This window comes from Brachypodium distachyon, chromosome 4 (assembly GCF_000005505.3).
Source record: "Brachypodium distachyon strain Bd21 chromosome 4, Brachypodium_distachyon_v3.0, whole genome shotgun sequence".
Classification (NCBI taxonomy): Eukaryota; Viridiplantae; Streptophyta; class Magnoliopsida; order Poales; family Poaceae; genus Brachypodium; species Brachypodium distachyon.
Window position 1 is genome coordinate 10,333,332 of NC_016134.3, and position 17,362 is coordinate 10,350,693.

At 47.7% G+C, this 17,362-nt stretch overlaps 3 protein-coding genes across 6 annotated transcripts; 2 read left to right on the forward strand and 1 right to left on the reverse strand.

Annotated features, from left to right (window-relative positions):
* The first annotated feature begins 2,472 nt into the window (after positions 1 to 2,472).
* On the forward strand, positions 2,473 to 6,553 carry LOC100837411 (cysteine-rich receptor-like protein kinase 19). The gene is made up of 9 exons (XM_024455397.1): positions 2,473 to 2,681; positions 3,170 to 3,700; positions 4,216 to 4,270; positions 4,482 to 4,579; positions 4,762 to 4,827; positions 5,055 to 5,268; positions 5,350 to 5,578; positions 5,657 to 5,804; positions 5,982 to 6,553. Exons 2-9 carry the CDS (start codon positions 3,236 to 3,238, stop codon positions 6,219 to 6,221), a joined length of 1,515 nt encoding a protein of 504 aa, XP_024311165.1. The 5' UTR covers positions 2,473 to 2,681; positions 3,170 to 3,235; the 3' UTR covers positions 6,222 to 6,553.
* A 3,028-nt stretch (positions 6,554 to 9,581) lies between these two features.
* LOC100837716 (putative receptor-like protein kinase At4g00960) lies at positions 9,582 to 13,120 on the forward strand. Of its 2 annotated transcripts, none has more exons than XR_001407625.2 (8): positions 9,582 to 9,863; positions 9,965 to 10,471; positions 10,952 to 11,006; positions 11,184 to 11,281; positions 11,737 to 11,950; positions 12,045 to 12,270; positions 12,415 to 12,518; positions 12,633 to 12,671. XR_001407625.2 is itself a non-coding variant. In XM_010239141.3 (8 exons), the coding sequence occupies exons 2-8, from the start codon at positions 10,004 to 10,006 to the stop codon at positions 12,864 to 12,866; spliced, it is 1,443 nt and encodes a 480-aa protein (XP_010237443.1). In that variant the 5' UTR covers positions 9,586 to 9,863; positions 9,965 to 10,003; the 3' UTR covers positions 12,867 to 13,120. The 2 variants fall into 2 exon arrangements, 1 of the variants encoding a protein (XP_010237443.1); XM_010239141.3 differs by having other exon boundaries at positions 9,586 to 9,863; positions 12,371 to 12,518; positions 12,633 to 13,120.
* Positions 13,121 to 13,358: 238 nt separating this feature from the next.
* Positions 13,359 to 15,994, reverse strand: LOC100831077 (putative serine/threonine-protein kinase-like protein CCR3). Of its 3 annotated transcripts, none has more exons than XM_024455396.1 (3): positions 15,708 to 15,994; positions 14,986 to 15,622; positions 13,359 to 14,876 (listed from the first exon to the last, which is right to left on the reverse strand). In XM_024455396.1, the coding sequence occupies exons 2-3, from the start codon at positions 15,460 to 15,462 to the stop codon at positions 13,743 to 13,745; spliced, it is 1,611 nt and encodes a 536-aa protein (XP_024311164.1). In that variant the 5' UTR covers positions 15,463 to 15,622; positions 15,708 to 15,994; the 3' UTR covers positions 13,359 to 13,742. The 3 variants fall into 3 exon arrangements, with proteins under 3 accessions (XP_024311164.1, XP_003577260.1, XP_024311163.1); XM_003577212.4 differs by having other exon boundaries at positions 15,702 to 15,994; XM_024455395.1 differs by having other exon boundaries at positions 14,986 to 15,994.
* Positions 15,995 to 17,362: the final 1,368 nt, after the last annotated feature.

The following is a 17,362-nucleotide window of genomic DNA, read 5'->3' on the forward strand; positions in this document are numbered from 1 at the left end:
AATGAGGTCTGGCCTCTGGGGTTGGATCGGGGGTTTTTATATAGAGGGTGAGCGGGTGAGGAGGGGCTGAGGGCGGTGCCGCCGCGGTGGGCAGGGCAGGAAGAAACGAGCGGTTGGGTGAATACGTGGAAATTGCAACGTGTCATGGGAAATTAGATTACGGGGGGACTAGTGCTCTGCTCCAATCGTTTGCTTCGTCGACTGGCGCCAGGCCGGGAGCCCGAGCAAGCGTACGTGCCACGCTACTAGTTTCACTCGCTCAAACCCTTTTTTTTTTTATCGTGTCCACTCCACCTGTCGTCGCCCCATTGGTCTCGACCGGCTGGTTTGGGTCGGAACATGCGTTCCGGAACCATGTGATATGTATCACGCGGGGTTGACGATACGGACAGCCCCCCCACTGAGGCGCAGATCGGATTTTTCGCGTGAACCGGGACAGAGGAGTTCCAACCCACGCAGCTGCGGTTTCGTTATTAATCCGGCAGCTACTGTACAACGTAACCCCCGGCGCACCAACTCACACGATTAAAATTTGCTCTGCCGTGTCGTGCCCGTGTGTTGGTTGCACACAGAGAACAACGGCGTACAGTACTATTTTTATCTCGACATTCGTCCTGTGGATCTCGCTCTCTGGCCCAACGACAAGGACGGGCTGACGGCACAACCACCACTTGCCACGGGTGGGGAGCTTCGCGGGCAAGGAAGCCACCGAGCCAACTGCCTGATCGATCTACCAACCCACTTCACTGATGGGCCCAAGTGGTCCTAACGCGGGCGTTATCTTCAGGTAGAGACAATATAATGGGACGGCAGAGACAATAAAAACGATTGCTCACTTTTCTTTACGAGGAAAAGAAAATGATTGCCAAATCTTAAAACCGTACTAGCACTGCTTTCGCCATCGACTGATGTAAAGGTACACACAACCGAAGACACTGGATATGCCATCCTACTTTTTTGTTCTTTTACTCCACATGTCGACTTCTCAGCTATCTCGTGAGTTGTGTGATATACAGGATGTGAGTCGTTCGTTGCTTTTTGCCACAAATGTCTTTGTGATTTGTGACCAATCTGTTGGCCACCAAAAGTTATGTGCAGCAGGTCGTACTTTTGCCATACTGATGTAGCGAAATGCATACAATTATAGCATGCCCTGAATGCACGAAGAAGCATCCAGATATTTAGGTGCAAATTAAAGAGACAAATATTATGCACACAACACGCTGATTGATGCGACTCTCTCCTCTACTCTGGCGCGACAGCTGGTGTCATCACTGTAACGGGTACTCCCTTCGTTCCTTAAAAGAGGGCAATATCAGCTTTCATTAAGGCAAATTTTTGATCACAAATTACTATGTTAACATCTGATTTATATGGCATGAAATTAGTATTGCTAGATTCGTTATCAAAAGTACTACTGTAGTAGTTTATAATACGTATGGTTTCATATCTTACAAGCCACATATTGGTAGAGTAATTTTTTGTCAAAACCTTATCTTAATGAAAGTTAATATGCACCTTTTCAAATAACGGACAGAGTAACAAAAATTATAGGGATAAGTACGAGAATAGCAAGAGATCGCTTCCCTTCTCAGCACCAAATTAAACAACAAAATCCGAATAAGGTTGGTTAATTAATGCTGAGCAAATGCGTCGTGATCAGCCATGTAATGATAAGAAAAATAAGGGGAGCTGGTAATTGGTAATAAAGACTAAAGAGGCAGTGTTTTGCTGACTTAATTCACAGGTGACGAACAGCATCCAGATAAGCCGAGTCACTTATCACGCACCGTCCATATACCCGGTTCCCCCGCGTGGCCTTTTTCTCCTGCCGCCGCATGATACGGGCGCGCGATAATTTGTCTTGTAGCTGCCCGGCAGGCGTGGACTTATCAGTTGACGGAGAAAACGGCTGCGTACGTACTCTAGTCTGGTTGATTGGGCGGTTGGGTTAATGCTTTTATAACTCCATCCGGAGTATTTTGACGAAGAACCGGCTCGGTTGGTTGCTTTCGTAGGAAGGTCACCACCGGGCCGTACGCACACAAGCTAGCATTATCTTTTCTTCAAATAATTACTCTGTTACTTGAAAAAAAAAAACTCTCTCGATCCACCTTCTGATGATGACCGAGATACGGCCTCCAGCGTTTGATCAGGGTAATTAGCCAGTTTTATATCGCACATGAATAAAAGGAAATGGTATGGAATTTAATGAACGAGCAGCGTCAACTCCGTACTTGCGTGATTCTGGAATGTTCGGACGGAGCACTGTATGCACGGCGCGCGTCCATGTGGAGTCAGGCGAAATCGGCCGCTTCCCCCCAGAAAGCAGCGAGACTGACCGTGCAGCATCACGGAATGAAACCAGCCCACGCACCCACAACCGTCAGTCGGTTGCTGCGCTTGTGGACGGCCGAAGCGAAGGAACTCGAGGCCGTTTCCCCATACTATACGCCGCGTGTACCACCCACATTGACTCTAGACTCGTCGCCTGCCCACGACCGGATATCTCAATTCTTTCTTCTCTTCTTTCTGCGCGCATATATAAAGCCCAGAAAAGCCAAACGAAAACCACCTGCGATTACTTCATCCTCTCCTTCCAGGAAAGAAAGGGAAAAAAGTTCAGGAAAGGGTTCTTCTGCTCGATCTTCGAGGCGACGCACGCACGCCCAAAGCCAAAGGTATTCGTGGATTTGGTTCCGTTTTGTTCCGCGGATTTCTGCCTTTTTCGAGTCTCTCTCGATCGGTAGCGAGTTTCAGAAAAAAGAGTTCCTCCGAAAAAGAAATTGAGAACACATCCACCCTACCTTACCCAATACGACCTCCGCATGTGCCGCCGCCGCCGCCGTCGCTACACGCCCACACGCGCGCTCGCCGGCGGCGGACCACCACTCTATGCAACTCGCTGCGCGCGCCGTCGCATCCGCTTGCCAAGCTCTCGAGCGGCCCCTCTGAACTAAAGCCCGGGTCCCGGAGATGAGGTCTCCCGTCCCGCCGCGGGCGGGATTGAGGAGGGTTTGAGGAGGATTGAAGGGAATTTGATCTATGGATTACGGGGATTTCGGCAATCCCGTTTATCCCCTCGGGGATGGGATGAATCTTACGGAGTAGTAGCTAGATGGAATCGCATGTTAATTGATTGATTCATTCTCCCTGTTTGTTATTGCAGGCAGGGCGCGCGCGCACAGGGAGGATCCAATTGAATCCGACTGAACTTAGTCGACCGGCAATCGACATGGTGGTCGCCGATGTGGCCGTGACTCTGGTGAAGCTCATCTTCAACCTCGTCGTCGCCATCAGGGGCGCGTCGAGGAAGGCGAAGCGCAACAAGAAGGAGTGCGGGGACATCGCGGAGCAAGCCTCCTCGCTCGAGGCCTCCCTGTCCTCGCTCATCGACGACGACGGCGTCGCGGCGCCGAGGCACCCGGCGGTGATCTCCGCGCTCAATAAGCTCCGCGACACGCTCCAGCAGGCACTCCAGGCTGTGACGAAGCTCGAGGTGGACGGCGACAACGCCAGCCGCGTCAAGGCCGGCAACGTGTCGCACGATCTTGCTAAGTTGAGCCAGAGTATCCGGGACCGGAAACAGGACTTGATCCTTGCCACGAATATGCACACCAACAGCATCTTGCTCGGTGCGCAGCAGTCGAAACGTCGTGGAGATGGAGGACTACTGCAATGCCCGCCGCCTCAAATTCAGGTACTAACAACACAAGTAATTGCCAATTAGTACTAGATTAAACTGTCAGTATGTCATGAAGTCTGAATTTTACTACTACTACTAGTATTGATTGTACTGTACTGGTTTTGGAATAAAGTGATTGAAGTCCAAATTGCAGTCAGGAGGCCATCATGGGAATCTGCATATAGGGGGCAAATTAATTGCAGTTTAATTAGGCAATGATGAATTTCCTCTCCTTACCGATCATTTATATCAGTGTGCATTCATATCTCTCCTTGATACATTAAGACCACTCTAAAACCTATGCCTTGTCGGTTTCGCTACATATCTCCTTGATACAGTACATACTAGTAATATATACTCCCTCCGTCCCGTATTAAGTGACTTTCTATTACATGTATCTAGACGCTTTTCGAACATAGATACATCCATATTTGGGTACATTCGAGAGACTTAATATGGGACGGAGGGAGTAGATGCACACTTCCTCTGTGATTAGTTTTGTTCTCTTAACCTGTACGTACTAATCTCAGGAGGGCTGTGTGGCGAACTCTTACAAGGAAGGGGAGCCTGCTGCCACATCATCAGGTATGAATATGACTGTGTATACTGTTATATGAGAGAAACAACACCCGCCCTCTTCACCATCATTGCATTATTCTCTTGTCTGTTATGGGCAGTATGATCTGCGATTCTAAAAAAAGTAGCCTTTGCACAGATGTTATATCCTTTTCCTTGAATTCTCTTATCGCTTATGTGTATGTATGGCGTTGATTACTTGTTTTTACACCGTACGCAGGTATCAAAAAGTTCAGTTTGTCTGAACTGGAGGCCGCTACAAAAAACTTTTCAGAAGAGAACTTGATTGAAGAAAGTGACTCTTGTACCGTATACAAGGTATGCTCCATTTAGTCTCATGGTTTGCTAAAGGAATTTTCTTGTAAATTTCTCTAACTGTATATCATAACTTGTGCTGTACTCATGGTTACCGTGGTTTAGAATGTTCATAAGCCTATGTTGTGTGCCCTAGTTTTAAAGCAACTTCTTGTTTAGATTGTTTTATACCGATTTCTTTTCAGGGCAGCTTATTATGTCACTTGTGCATATGTATGCTTACCGTGGTTTTGGTACGTATGGTAACCAAGGTACTAGTTAACCATGAAGTATTTGTAGTTGTTTTCTGTATGCCAAGGAAAGTCGTATTTTTCTAATCACTCTGTTGGGTCATCTTACTTTAATTATCAGTATGGCGTTCCAGTCAAGTTTACAATTTTTGTAGACTTTTGAACTATTGAATACCTTACCTTAAGTCCTTACCACAGAATACATGTATATCGTTTTAATTATAGTGCAAATGACCTTTTTGTTGCAGGGTGAATTACGTGACGGGTCTAAAGTTGCCATCAAAGCATATGGTGAGATGCAATACGAGGCTTGCAGAAAAGAATGTGAAAATGAGGAGTATATCACGGGAAAGCTTCTACACAAAAACATTTTGGAACTTGTGGGGTCTTGCTCTTCTGGTGGATTGTTTTACCAGGTCTATGAATACATGCACAACAGAAGCTTGTCTGATCACTTGCATGGTATGTTCCCCTTCCAACTAAATCTTTACAATATTCCCTATCTCTCTCTGTCTTGTGTAATCAATTAGTTCAATTTTGCAGGCAGTAAGATACAGTGGCCGAAGATCTTCAATACTATTATCCAAGGGATTGCCCGTGGCGTAGATTATCTGCATGAGCAATGTGGACTCGGCATCGTACATCTTCATTTAAAGCCGAGCAGCATACAGTTGGATCATGACTATACTCCCAAGATTTGTGATTTTGGCATCTCCAAGATGTTAGCTGATTCTGCCAAGGAAAGGATTGTTGATACCATAATCGGCACATGGTATGTAGTGATCACTTAAACAAGTATTTGGGTTTTCCTTTTGCCTGCGAAATGATTTTTGTAATTGGTCCTTTTCAGGGGTTTCATGGCTCCAGAATACATGTTGTCTCGTAGGTTCTCAATCAAAAGTGACGTCTACAGCTTTGGTGTCATCCTCCTCGAGCTCATCAGCGGATGGAGCAGACATGAGGAAGTGAAAAACAGCAAGGACCCGGTAAATGAGTTGGTAAGAACCACTCCATCCTGTTACTAGTTGGTTTCTTGCTTGTAGTAACTCTGATTTCACTGAATCAGGGAGAAATCCAGACTAGTTTTTTTTTTAAAGAATTCGGATTATAGCTGCAGATACTAACTGGTTTCCGTTCTAGCTAGATACATACTTACATGTGTCCCGTTCGTGCAGGTTTGGGGGTACTGGAAAAAGGGGGAGCTGGACGAGTGCGTTGACCCCAGGCTTTCTGGTGCCACTGGCGTAACGGAATCGCAGATTGAGGAGATGAAGCGGTGCATCCACGTGGCATTGCTCTGTGTGGAAGAGGACCCGGAGCTGCGTCCCGACATGTCCGATGTGCTCTGGATGCTCAGAGATAACAGCCCGATCGCCGGCAGGCGTTCCCCGCGGCGCCCAGCTTACACCACCTGACCTGATTAAGGATAGACGGTCGACCGCAAAGCTCTAGTGTACTGTAGCGTAGTGCAGTCTGTCTCTGTTTGGCCTTGCATTTGTCGATTTATCGAGTCGTAAATCAGATGCTGGATTGTATATAAGCCGGCCCGTGGAAATAGAAGTTTTTTGCACCCCTTTCTTCCCCAAGTATAGGTAGTGCCATTGTTTTGTTCACCATACGAATAGGTAGTGCCATTGTTTTTGTTCTCCACACGACATTGTTGTTGGAAAAGTAATGCAATCTGCGCAGACCGTTTGCTGTGTGTTCCTTCTCATGATCAATATACTTTGATGGTTATCTTTCTAAATGTATTATTATTCCTTGGTGTAATTGGTAGATGTATATTTCCCTATGAAATGTTATCGTCATATGAGAAATGCTTAGCTTCTTTACAATGGTATTTTGACACACTTCCAATCTTCCATACACGATATTACTGAACGACAGTCGGTTTGACATCATATTTACTTCGTACGTACATACCTGTGCTAGTACTGTCATAGAGCACGGCTGTTAATTTTACGAAGAACCATGTCTCAGAATATAATCCATCGATGCGGGGCCTTCCTATTCGAGATGGTGTGGGATACTTTCATGGATAGAGAGTTTATACCCTCCTCGCATGGCCCATTCTGTACTATCTTCCACATTCGAACCTGGACATTTGGTGCTCAAATAATCAAGACAACATGATTGACACACAATTTGCACTCTTCACATATAAGATTAACAACAGGAACGCTAACTCAAGCATAATATGAACAAAGAAGCGCAACAATTTTGCACCAGCTGGTACACCATTACACTTAGACCTGGGCATACCCCCGGGCTAGGCTTCGTAAAGCGCGACAGGAAAAAAGGGGTCGAAGAGAATATGCGCTAATTATGCCCCTAACTAATTAAATCCTGTGCGCGGCTGGACACACGTCGAGCAGCGGCCGGGCTGTACTGCTGCAGCGTCACCTCTGCGTGATACGATTCCGGAATGTTCCGTAGTACTCCGCGTCCGTGTCGACGGGTGTATCGCGCGACCCGGACGAGGCAGAGCACAACGTGCGTTTCTCCTGCCGCTCCCTCCTCCCACCGTCACTGCCAGCCCGGGCCCAGAAGCCAGCGCACCAAACCGTTCGTCGATCAGTTAATTAATCCTCAGGTAGTAGTTGCTACTCCTACTTGCTACACCTCGCTGTCCCTTGCCCTGCGAAGCAAAATGTAGTCCGACCAACCTACTCCGTACGTTTTTTTTTGTGTGCACATGAACAAATCCCAAGCAAACCAATATGCTGTCCCCGTACGCGTTTTGGGGAGGTGATCAAGTTGGCCATGGCACATTTCGGGTAAAAATAAGGAACTGCAACGAGACCAACGGGGGGACGACGGGTACAGTGGGTACGATACGTTTTCGGTGTGGCACGTGCGCTAGTTGCTCGCTCGGGCTTCCGGCCGGCTTTTCGTTGGAGCTTAAATACTGTACTCTGGATACGCTGGCGTCCCTCAAGGCGCCGATCGATTTATTATAAGCTGAGTCGCTATAAATCACGCACGTCGACAACACCCGCTCCCCACCACCTACTACCTTTTTGGGCCATGGCCCATTCCGTCTGCACATGACATGGGGGCCCGGGCCCGCATGCATTTTGTCCTGTAGCTGCCCGGCCGGCGGTGGATTGCTCGTCACTTGATGAAGAACCGCCACTCTCTAGACCTCTCTTCGTCACTCCCATGCGTACTGTTCGGTGTGATTAATTAGTCAGTTTGGTCTACTCGTAACTCTTTTTTTGGCAGCAGTGCATGGCCGCGCCCGTGAAGCTCACGGGCAAGCAAGCGAACAAAAACCAACCGCCGGGTCAACGAAGCAGCTGCACCAATTGCGTCGCTGTGAACCCAAATTCGCGACCAGGACAGCCGTATACTAGCTAGAGACCATGCATCTGTGCATGCATGGACGACACTGACAGGAAAGTGCTTGCTTACCTTTTTCTTTTCGAGGAAAAAAACAAAATGATTGCCAAATCTCGAGTAAAACCGTACCTATGTACCAAAACTTCCTCCATCCACTGATGCAAGAAGTATATCATATTGGCCTATATCTAGAAGACAGACAATAATGATCTTTTCGACGTTGTCAGTTCCAAGCTGTACGTACACCTCTGATTTGTATATACTGTCTATATCCAGGACATGTGTTCACGGTAGATGCAACTAAACTACGGAGTACTCACTCCGTGCCGAAAAGATTGGCATGACGCTCGTTTTGCAAAAACGCTCCTGACATTTGTTGAATTAACCCCACCCCCTCGTCTCTTAATCTGCCTCCCCTCCTTCTCGTCTCGCTCTCTCCCCGACTGCCCCCCTCCCGTCCTAGGCCTCGCCGATGCCGCGCTCCACCTTCCCTCCCCTGCCAGTTCGCCTCCACCGTGCTCCTTCTCGCCTCCGCCACGCTTCTTTTCACCTCCGCCTCTCCTCGTCTCCCCCTGTGATGCCCACCATCTTCCCCTCCCCTGTGTTGCACTCCCCTTAGGCGGCAGCGAGGGCAAATCGGGTGGCGGCGAGGGCCAATCTGGCGGCAGGCGACAGAGCCATGCGATGGCATCTTGCAGCGGGCAACGGAGGCGTGCAACGGCATCTTGCGATGATCGATGGCATCTGGCGGCGGGCGACCGCATGGGCCTCTTGGGAATTGATTTGAAATTGCCGATCATGCACATGCCGCCGCCGTAGCCTCCGCCTCCGATGTGATTAGTACGGCGGCCTGAGCATCAACGTTGTTAGTGCCGCTGCAAGCTCTGCGTGTGCTGTAGTAATTGGTGAGGGTGTAACCGTAATAATTTAACATTGTAGGACTTAAGTGTAAAATTTTCCTGTGAATGCGCCCGCGCCAACATTTTCGGCACGGAGGGAGTACTGGTAATTTGGTGTTGTAAACCTTGATAGCACGATTTTTGTATAAAAATTGATCAAACATTACGATAAAATTTGGTGATGTCAAACATTTTAATATAAAAGATGAGAAGTTAGAAAAACTAGAAGGTTGAAAAAAAGTTCAATTGAGGAGGATGAAAATAAAGTACTCCTAAGCAATGAAAAAAGAAGCTCTGTTTCCGAGGATCCCAAGCAAATCAAGCACGCTAGATTCGTGTTCTTCCGGTTCCAGACGCACGCACGCACGCAACAGTGATCAATCGATTCCACGAGGTACTCTCGCCCGTTCTCTCGCTCTCTCTCTCGTCGGTTCGACCCGTTTAATTTGCATTAGGATTTAGGAACGAAATTCGGTTTTTGATCTGCCATGCGTACAGAAATTCCGACGACACGCATTTGTTTACTCCCCCACCCACTATTCTTCTCCCACATGCGCGCTCCACAAACACCAGAGAGCAGAGCTAGCTGCTTCACGGGTTCGCCCGCTCATCAGGAGGCGCCCTTCCCTTCCCTTCCCTTCCCCCCCGCACGCCGCCGCCGCCGCCGCGCTCCACGTACCCTAACCCCAAACTTGCTGCGCGCCCCGCCCCACCTAGTTGCTAGCTCTAGCTACGCTACCGAAGCCCGATTAGCGGGGATGAGGTCTCCCGCACAGGCGGCCCGTGCTGTTAACCGGTGCCTGCGGCGGCTTAAAGGTTTCCGGCCATCTCCTCCCCCTTTTCCGCATCAAACTATCTTGAATTGCGGCCCGCATGGTCTCTCTAATCAATTTCTACTCGATCCCTGGGTACTGCAGGCGCAGGCGCAGACGAGACGAGAGGTTCGGACCAAATCGATGGTCCTCGTCGCGGCGGGGAGCGTGAGCGTGGTGAAGCTGATCTTCAGCCTGGCCGTCGCCATCAACGCCGCGGCCAGCAAGGCGAGGCGGAACAGGGCCGACTGCCTCGACGTCGCCACCCGCGCCAGCACGCTCGACGCGGCCCTCTCCGCGCTCCACGACTCGGCGAAGGCGAAGGCGAAGCACCCGGCGGTGGCCGCCGCGCTCGAGGGCCTCCACCTCGCGCTCCACCGGGCCCTCCAGGCCGTCACGGACTGCCAGGACGACGGCGCCGTGTCCCGCCGCTTCAACGCCGACAGGGTGTCCGCCGAGCTGCGCCGGGCGAACCAGGTCATCACGGAGCGGATGATGGACGTCATCCTCGTCGCCGGAATGCACACCAACATCGTCGTCGTGCTTGACGCGCACCAGTCGAAGCATCGTGGTGACGGCGGATCACAGCTTCGCCCGCTACCGCAGATTCAGGTAACCAATAGTAGTTATGTGTTTGCTTGCACTGTCAGTACTTGCTTGTTTTCTATCTGAGGTCCAAATTCGTGCTTAGGAGGCAATCGAAAACTGAATTGTGGGGCAAATTATGTTTCTTCTAGTATACTAATTGCAGTTTCCTTGCCTACGTTTTTACCCCAAATGCAATTATGTGAAATTAGCTTGCACTGTCGTTATAATCTGAAATCCAAGCCGTCCTAGTTTCGAGCTGAAGTCCAAGTTGTAGCCAGGAGACAATCGAAATCTGAATTTGAGGGGGGAATTATGCTTCTTCTGATATAAATTGCAGTTTAATTAGGAATTGGTGATTTTTCGCTCCTTGTGGATCATTCATGGCAGAAACTGTCCTAAGTCAGAAATACAAATTTTGGTTTCATCATCTTCTTTGATTTCGTTATATATCGGTTATACATGTAAATATGTTTCGTTTTATTAACCTGTGCATGGTCATCTCAGGAGCCCTGTTCGCCGATTTCTCGCAAGGAGGAGGAACTTCCTACCATATCATCAGGTAAGATCATGTAGATTGTTCAACATCAATAGTCTGTATGTACTGTTATTCTAAAAAGCATAGGCTCTACCTATACATACATAGATGCCATTTCCTTTCCTGTTTTCTCGTGTTTGCTTATCGGTCTCATTTCTGTATATGTATATTGTTCATGACTTGTTTCCACCACGTGCACAGGTTTCAATAGTTTTGATTTCTCTGAATTGGAGGTTGCTACAAGTAAATTCTTGGAAGAAAACTTGATTGGAAAAAGTGACTCTTGTACCGTGTACAAGGTATGCTCTATATGCCTGCATGGTTAATTTGCTAGTCTGTTTTAAGTTTTTCTGAATTGCATGCTTCTTGCATATGGTTAATTTGCTAATCCTTGATGTTTGGCCAACATGTCATGTGCACCAATGTTCATATAAACCTAAGTTGTATGGCCTCACTTTATGGATTTAGATCGAACAACTTCTCTCTTTTATATTGATCGTTTTGCTTTTCGCAACAGCTTATTCTATCGCTTATGCCCCCTATGGTTTTCATGACTATGAACCATGAAATTGACATGATATATGAATTCCAAACCATATACTTCGTCTTAATCATGGAATTGACATGTTAGATTTATTTAACTTTCTCCGACCAATTTTGGAATTTTTGTGGGACCTGAAGTTAGTAAATAGTTAACTTTGGCAACGAATATAGTAATAAGATCATATAGTGACGGTTGCTTTTTTTCTTTCAGGGTGCATTACCCAAAGGGTCTGAAGTTGCCATCAAAGAATATAGTAAGAATCAATACAAGGCTTGGAGAAATGAATGTCAGAATGAGGAAAAGTTGGCGGAAAAGCTTCTGCATAAGAATATTATAAAACTTGTGGGCCGTTGCTCTTCTGGTGGACGGTATTACCAGGTTTATGAATACATGCACAATCGAAGCTTGTCCGACCACCTACATGGCATGTTCCCCTTCCCAACTAAATCTAAATCTCTCTAAATAAGATGCCCCTCTATCTCGTGTGATAACTAGTTATCCATTTATTGCTTTTCCAGGCAATGGGCTACAGTGGCCAAAGCTCTTGAATATTATCCGAGGGATTGCCCAAGGTGCAGATTATCTGCATGAGCAATGTGGACTAGGCATCATCCATCTCCATTTAAAGCCCAGCAGCATCCTCTTGGATTATGACTATACTCCAAAGATTTGTTATTTTGGAAGCTCCAAGGTGTTACCTACTTCTGCCAAGGAGGGTGTAGTTGATTTCGTAGTATGCCCATGGTATGTACCTAAGCACAGTGTCATTTCAATAGACTAATCGCTGCTCAATTACTTCCTTTGTGTCCTCATACGACCGATATCTTTGTTTTTTTTTTTCAAGTGGTTTCACGGCTTCATTATACACCAACTCTCTTGTATTCTCAGCAAAGAGTGACGTCTACAGTTTTGGTGTCCTCCTCCTCGATGTTGTCACTGGATGGAGCCGCCATCGGAAAGGGGATGACAGGAAGGAACTTCTCATTGTGTTTGTAAGTATCTTCGTAGTCAGCATCTCTTCATATATGTACTATGCATATGCACACATGCTCAATTATCTGCTCTTATTTTCGTTTCGAGTCGTCATTAATCCCGTGTTTTTGCAGGTGTGGGAGTTTTGGCAGAACGGAAGGGAGGATGACTGTGTTGACCCGATGCTATCCCGTGCCACCGGTGCAACGGCATCACAGTTCCAGGAGATGAAGAGGTGTGTCCACATAGCGTTGCTCTGCCTGGAAGAGGACCCGGTGCTGCGCCCAGACATGGCTGGCATCCTCCGGATGCTGGCCGACAATAATAGCCCGACGCCACGCCCGCAGCACCCAGCTTACACCACCTGATCTTTGTAGATGACCTGATCATAAGACAGATAAAGCTCTAGTGTAGTGTGTCCCTGTTTAGGTTGGTACTCGTTGATCCATCAAACTGTAAACCAAACGCCGGATTGTATATATGCCGGCCTGTGGAAACGTAGCTTTTTTACCTGTTTCTGCCACACGAATAGATAGATAGTGCCATTGTTTTGTTCTCCACATGACATCGTTGTTGGAAATAGTAATGCAATCTGTTAAAGATCGATCGTACATTTGATATCTGGACCATTTGAGGTTGGCCGTCAGAGTTACGTAGCTAGTACCTTTGGATATCTTAAGGATGACTCTGTTCGCTTTAATTTATTTTATAATCTGTAGCTAGTACCTTTGGATATCTTAAACTAAAAATACCATTCCGTAGAAAACTGAATCAATTACACGTGATGACTTGTTATAGATTGAGATGAGTACTTAAAACATTTGAATTTTGGAAGTCGTTGACTGAAGTGCAGCATCACATAATCCAAGAGATTAGGTATGATTATCAAGACTTCAACATCGAAGCATGCCGAAGTATGTATACACATGATTATAAAGACTTTTTAAGATTGAAGAGATGATATACACCACATTACAGGGTTCACACACCTGTAATATTGTCTTCAAAGTTGGAATTTGGAATAGGACAGCAGGATGTATTGAGCATAACAGCCTGATGCATAGCTACTTACAGTGCACTTAGTGAGAGCTGAGGAGATTCATATTACCTCAGCATCATGACTGACCAATCTTGATGAATGACACTCATTCCTGAATGTTTTTTTTTGATTCATCACACTCACACATTTCCAACCTCCACTGATGCTCAAATAGTCGCCTTAATAAATCTTCATGTCTTTTGCACTATCTTGGTTCAGGGATGTCTGAATCTGATAGCACCCCTTCTGACGCTTCCCGTTTATCGCATTGGCTCTCAGCTGGCTCAGGACATAAACGAGGACATGGACGAGAGCTGTGGAAGTGCACAGGCAAGGAAACCACACCAGCCAAAGTGGTGGAAAGGGTGATGTACTCCAGCGCCTTCTCAAGACTGGCAGCGACGTCTGATATGGCTGGCCGGTCCTTCCCCTGCATCTGCACGCAGCATGCTGCTGTCTGCGCCACATGCTCTAGCGCCTTGAGCTGCTGCGGCGTTGGCTCTGGCACAGGGCGTCTGTCCAGCAACTCCCCAAGATCGCCGGCCTCAATGATGGGGAGCGCGAAGGACACCAAGTCCATCCAACCTTCAGTAATTACCTTCTTCCCTGTCAGTACCTCGAGAATCACAAAACCCAAGCCGTAAATGTCGCTCGCCGGCTCCAGATGGCCGTATAGAGCATACTGTGGGTCTAAATACCCTGTTGTGCCTACGACGGTGAAGACCTCATCTTCGTTCGCTGCATGCCAAGTGATGGACAAACCGAAGTCCGTCAGACATGGAACCCAGCTTGAGTCAAGAAGGATGTTTTCTGACTTGATGTCGCGATGGATGACAGGCGGCACGGCATGGCAGTGCAGGTGCTCGATGGCGCGTGACACGCCCAGGAGCACATCGATGCGCATCTTCCAGGATAGCGTCACCGGCGAGGAGGATTGGCGGTGCAGGTGGTCGTGGAGCGTGCCGTTCTCCAAGTACTCATACACGATCAGGTGCTCCTGATCCTGCTTCTTTCTTCGGAACGATAGCAGGTGCTTATCCATCTCCTTCTGTACGCACCAGCCAACGAGGTGGATGATGTGCTTGTGGCGGATACGTGAAAGAATGGCAAGCTCCGTGCGGAATACCTCCTCTATCTTGAAGAATACCTCCTTTTGGTGCTTGCCACGCTTGACAGCCACCCTCCGGCCATCTTGAAGTCTGCCCTTGTACACCACTGCAGAGCTACCTTCACCGATCTTGGTGTCTAGGGCGAAGTTATTGGTGGCCGCTACTATCTCTGGCAACCTGAACTCCTCGGCTTCATGTGGTAGTACCTCCTGGGCTACCTGTTCAGATTGCTGAGGAAAAAACCAAAAATGAGTAGTAAGCTTTCGTTCGTCACGGGAAAACAATCATGGTTCAATTTCATCATCTTCTCAGGGAGCGCTCAATCAATTTTTACTATACCTGCACCAGAGTCGACTGGAAGAGTGGAGACGGTTCACGGTGTGTGGCATGATCTGGAACAAGGACGTTGTAGATTCGGTTGAGTTGCCGGGTTACGCCGATGTAGCTGATCACGGGGAAGAGGATGAGGTAGGAGTCGATCCTGCTCTGGACCTCCCTGAACCTGTCGGCCTGCCTCCCAGACATAATAAGTTGATAAGCCACGCTCTTCCCCTGACAGGACACCACAAGCTCGTGCGCGTCCCGGAGCGTATCGCCCAACCCGGCCAGCGGTCGCACGGCCTCCGGATCCTGCAACTGCAGGTGCGGCATCAGCTCCGCGATCATGAGGACCCGGCGCGCGAGCTGCTCGCACTCCCTCTTGTTCTGGCGAGCCGTCAGCGCAGCCTGCATGATCGTGGAGATGAGCCCGCCGATGTCGGCGCCGACCAGCTGCGCCACCGTTGCCGCCTGACCCAGCCCAGTCCACAGCGCCATGGCAGACACCAGCAAGCCAGCCAGCCAGCCAGCCAGCCAGCCAGTCAAGTAGTACCTGCACAAGTTTCAGCCTTTCGGGGAGAATTGTTGCCTGTAAAATTTCCCTGATAAAGCAGAGAGCAGAGCAACGCGTGGGGATGGGGATGGGGGGCGCCCGTGCCTGCCAGAAACGCGGCAGAGCAAGGAAGGTGAGATGGTCTCCACGAAACTACACGGAAGGTGAGGGGGACTGCTCGTACCTGCACCTTGGATGCGCATGACTTCTTGGACCGAATTCTTGCGTAGTTGACCGTTGCTCCTCCGATGCTCGTCTCATAGAGTAGAGACGAGTACTCAAGTCAAGGCTACAGTGCAGAGAGGAAGAACGAATCTTCCGCCCCATGGCCTTCCATTCCATTTCCACGCCGCAGCGCGTCGGTCTGGCAATTCCGCGAACACCTCGGGCGCACTTCACACGCCGCGCTCCGTCGCCGTCTTGTCGGGGAGCAGGAAGGCGGCACTCGACGGCAAATACGCACCCCGCTCTGCTCTGTTTTATCTCCTTCGGATGAGCCAGGGCGAGAGCGATGGCTGCTTGGCTGGTGCGCGGAAGCTTCCGTCGCGGGTGCTGCGTCTCGTATGGATCGGGCGTTCAACGAACTACACCTGGGTATTGATATAGTTGGGCTACCCTTTTTGGCCCAAAGACAACGAGCTAATTCAAAACGGGCCAGAGGACGGAGGCCCATCGAGATAACTGGGTATTGCTAACAGGAACTGGGTAAAATTTTCCTCTCAAAATAAAAAGGAACTGGGTAAAAAAAATTTAGGGTAGGAACCAGGAACTGGGTATTAAACCGGCCTAAACCTGGAATAAATATTAAAGGACCACAATAACTGGGATTCAATTCTAGAAAACCACAACATACTGTTTTAAGGAGAAATAGTTATTTTGCTAGGAAACAGTCGTCTGAGAAATTTGTTTTCTCAGCCGACCGCTGAAACATGCATAGTGAAGCATGTAACCCACTGAATTAAATCAGCTATAAGTAGTTGTCTGGTGGTCTGTGTACGTTGTGCCGTCCCAGAGGCCCCAGGTTCGAACCTCACCTCGGCCTTGTTTTTTTTTTCTTTTTCTATTTTGGTTTCTAATTTATAACTCGTTTAGTTTTTGTTTTTCATTTTTATTTCTATTTGTTTTCAACTTTCAATATGTGCAATAATGCAAAATAGCAGTATAAAATAATTTGCACATTTATTTTATGTTCTTGTGTTCCGATTTTTGTTGGAAGAGTTGCATATTCCAAAATCCATAACAGCAAAAATATTATATGCGCAAAGTGTGCAACTTCATAGGTTGCAAATTTTGAAAGCCTACATCCGCAAAAAATTTCAGTTGTGCCTGTAATTTTCTATGTTGCATCGTAATTTCTCTAAAAAGGGAGGAAGGAAAAAGGCAAAAAAAGAATAATTATCAATTTTTTTAGAATTGCACGTGGAATTTTAGGTGCAATTTTAAAAATTGTAAGTGAAATTTTATGTGCAATTTAAAAATAGATGGTGAAATTTTATGCGCAATTTAAAATTGCATGTGAAATTTGTATGCAAATTTCCAGACGATTGTTCCCGAACAAAATTGTTATCCTGTTGCATGTTTCTTCCACTCTTTTGTGTTTTATGCAGGTGAAATTTATACGTCATGTACATGCATGATAGCCAGCGCTTGACGGATTAATTCTGCATAAGCATGCACAAGATGGCTCAGCGTGGAGTTTTTTCAGTCGCACGTGCATGCACATGCATGGATTGTTTTCCGTCCAAAGCTAGCTGATGGATTTCAAGCAGACGAGATAATATTTATTTACGCTAGCTAAGGGGTATCGATTGAGATTCTAAAAATCTCAGTCGCCTGATCGTAGCC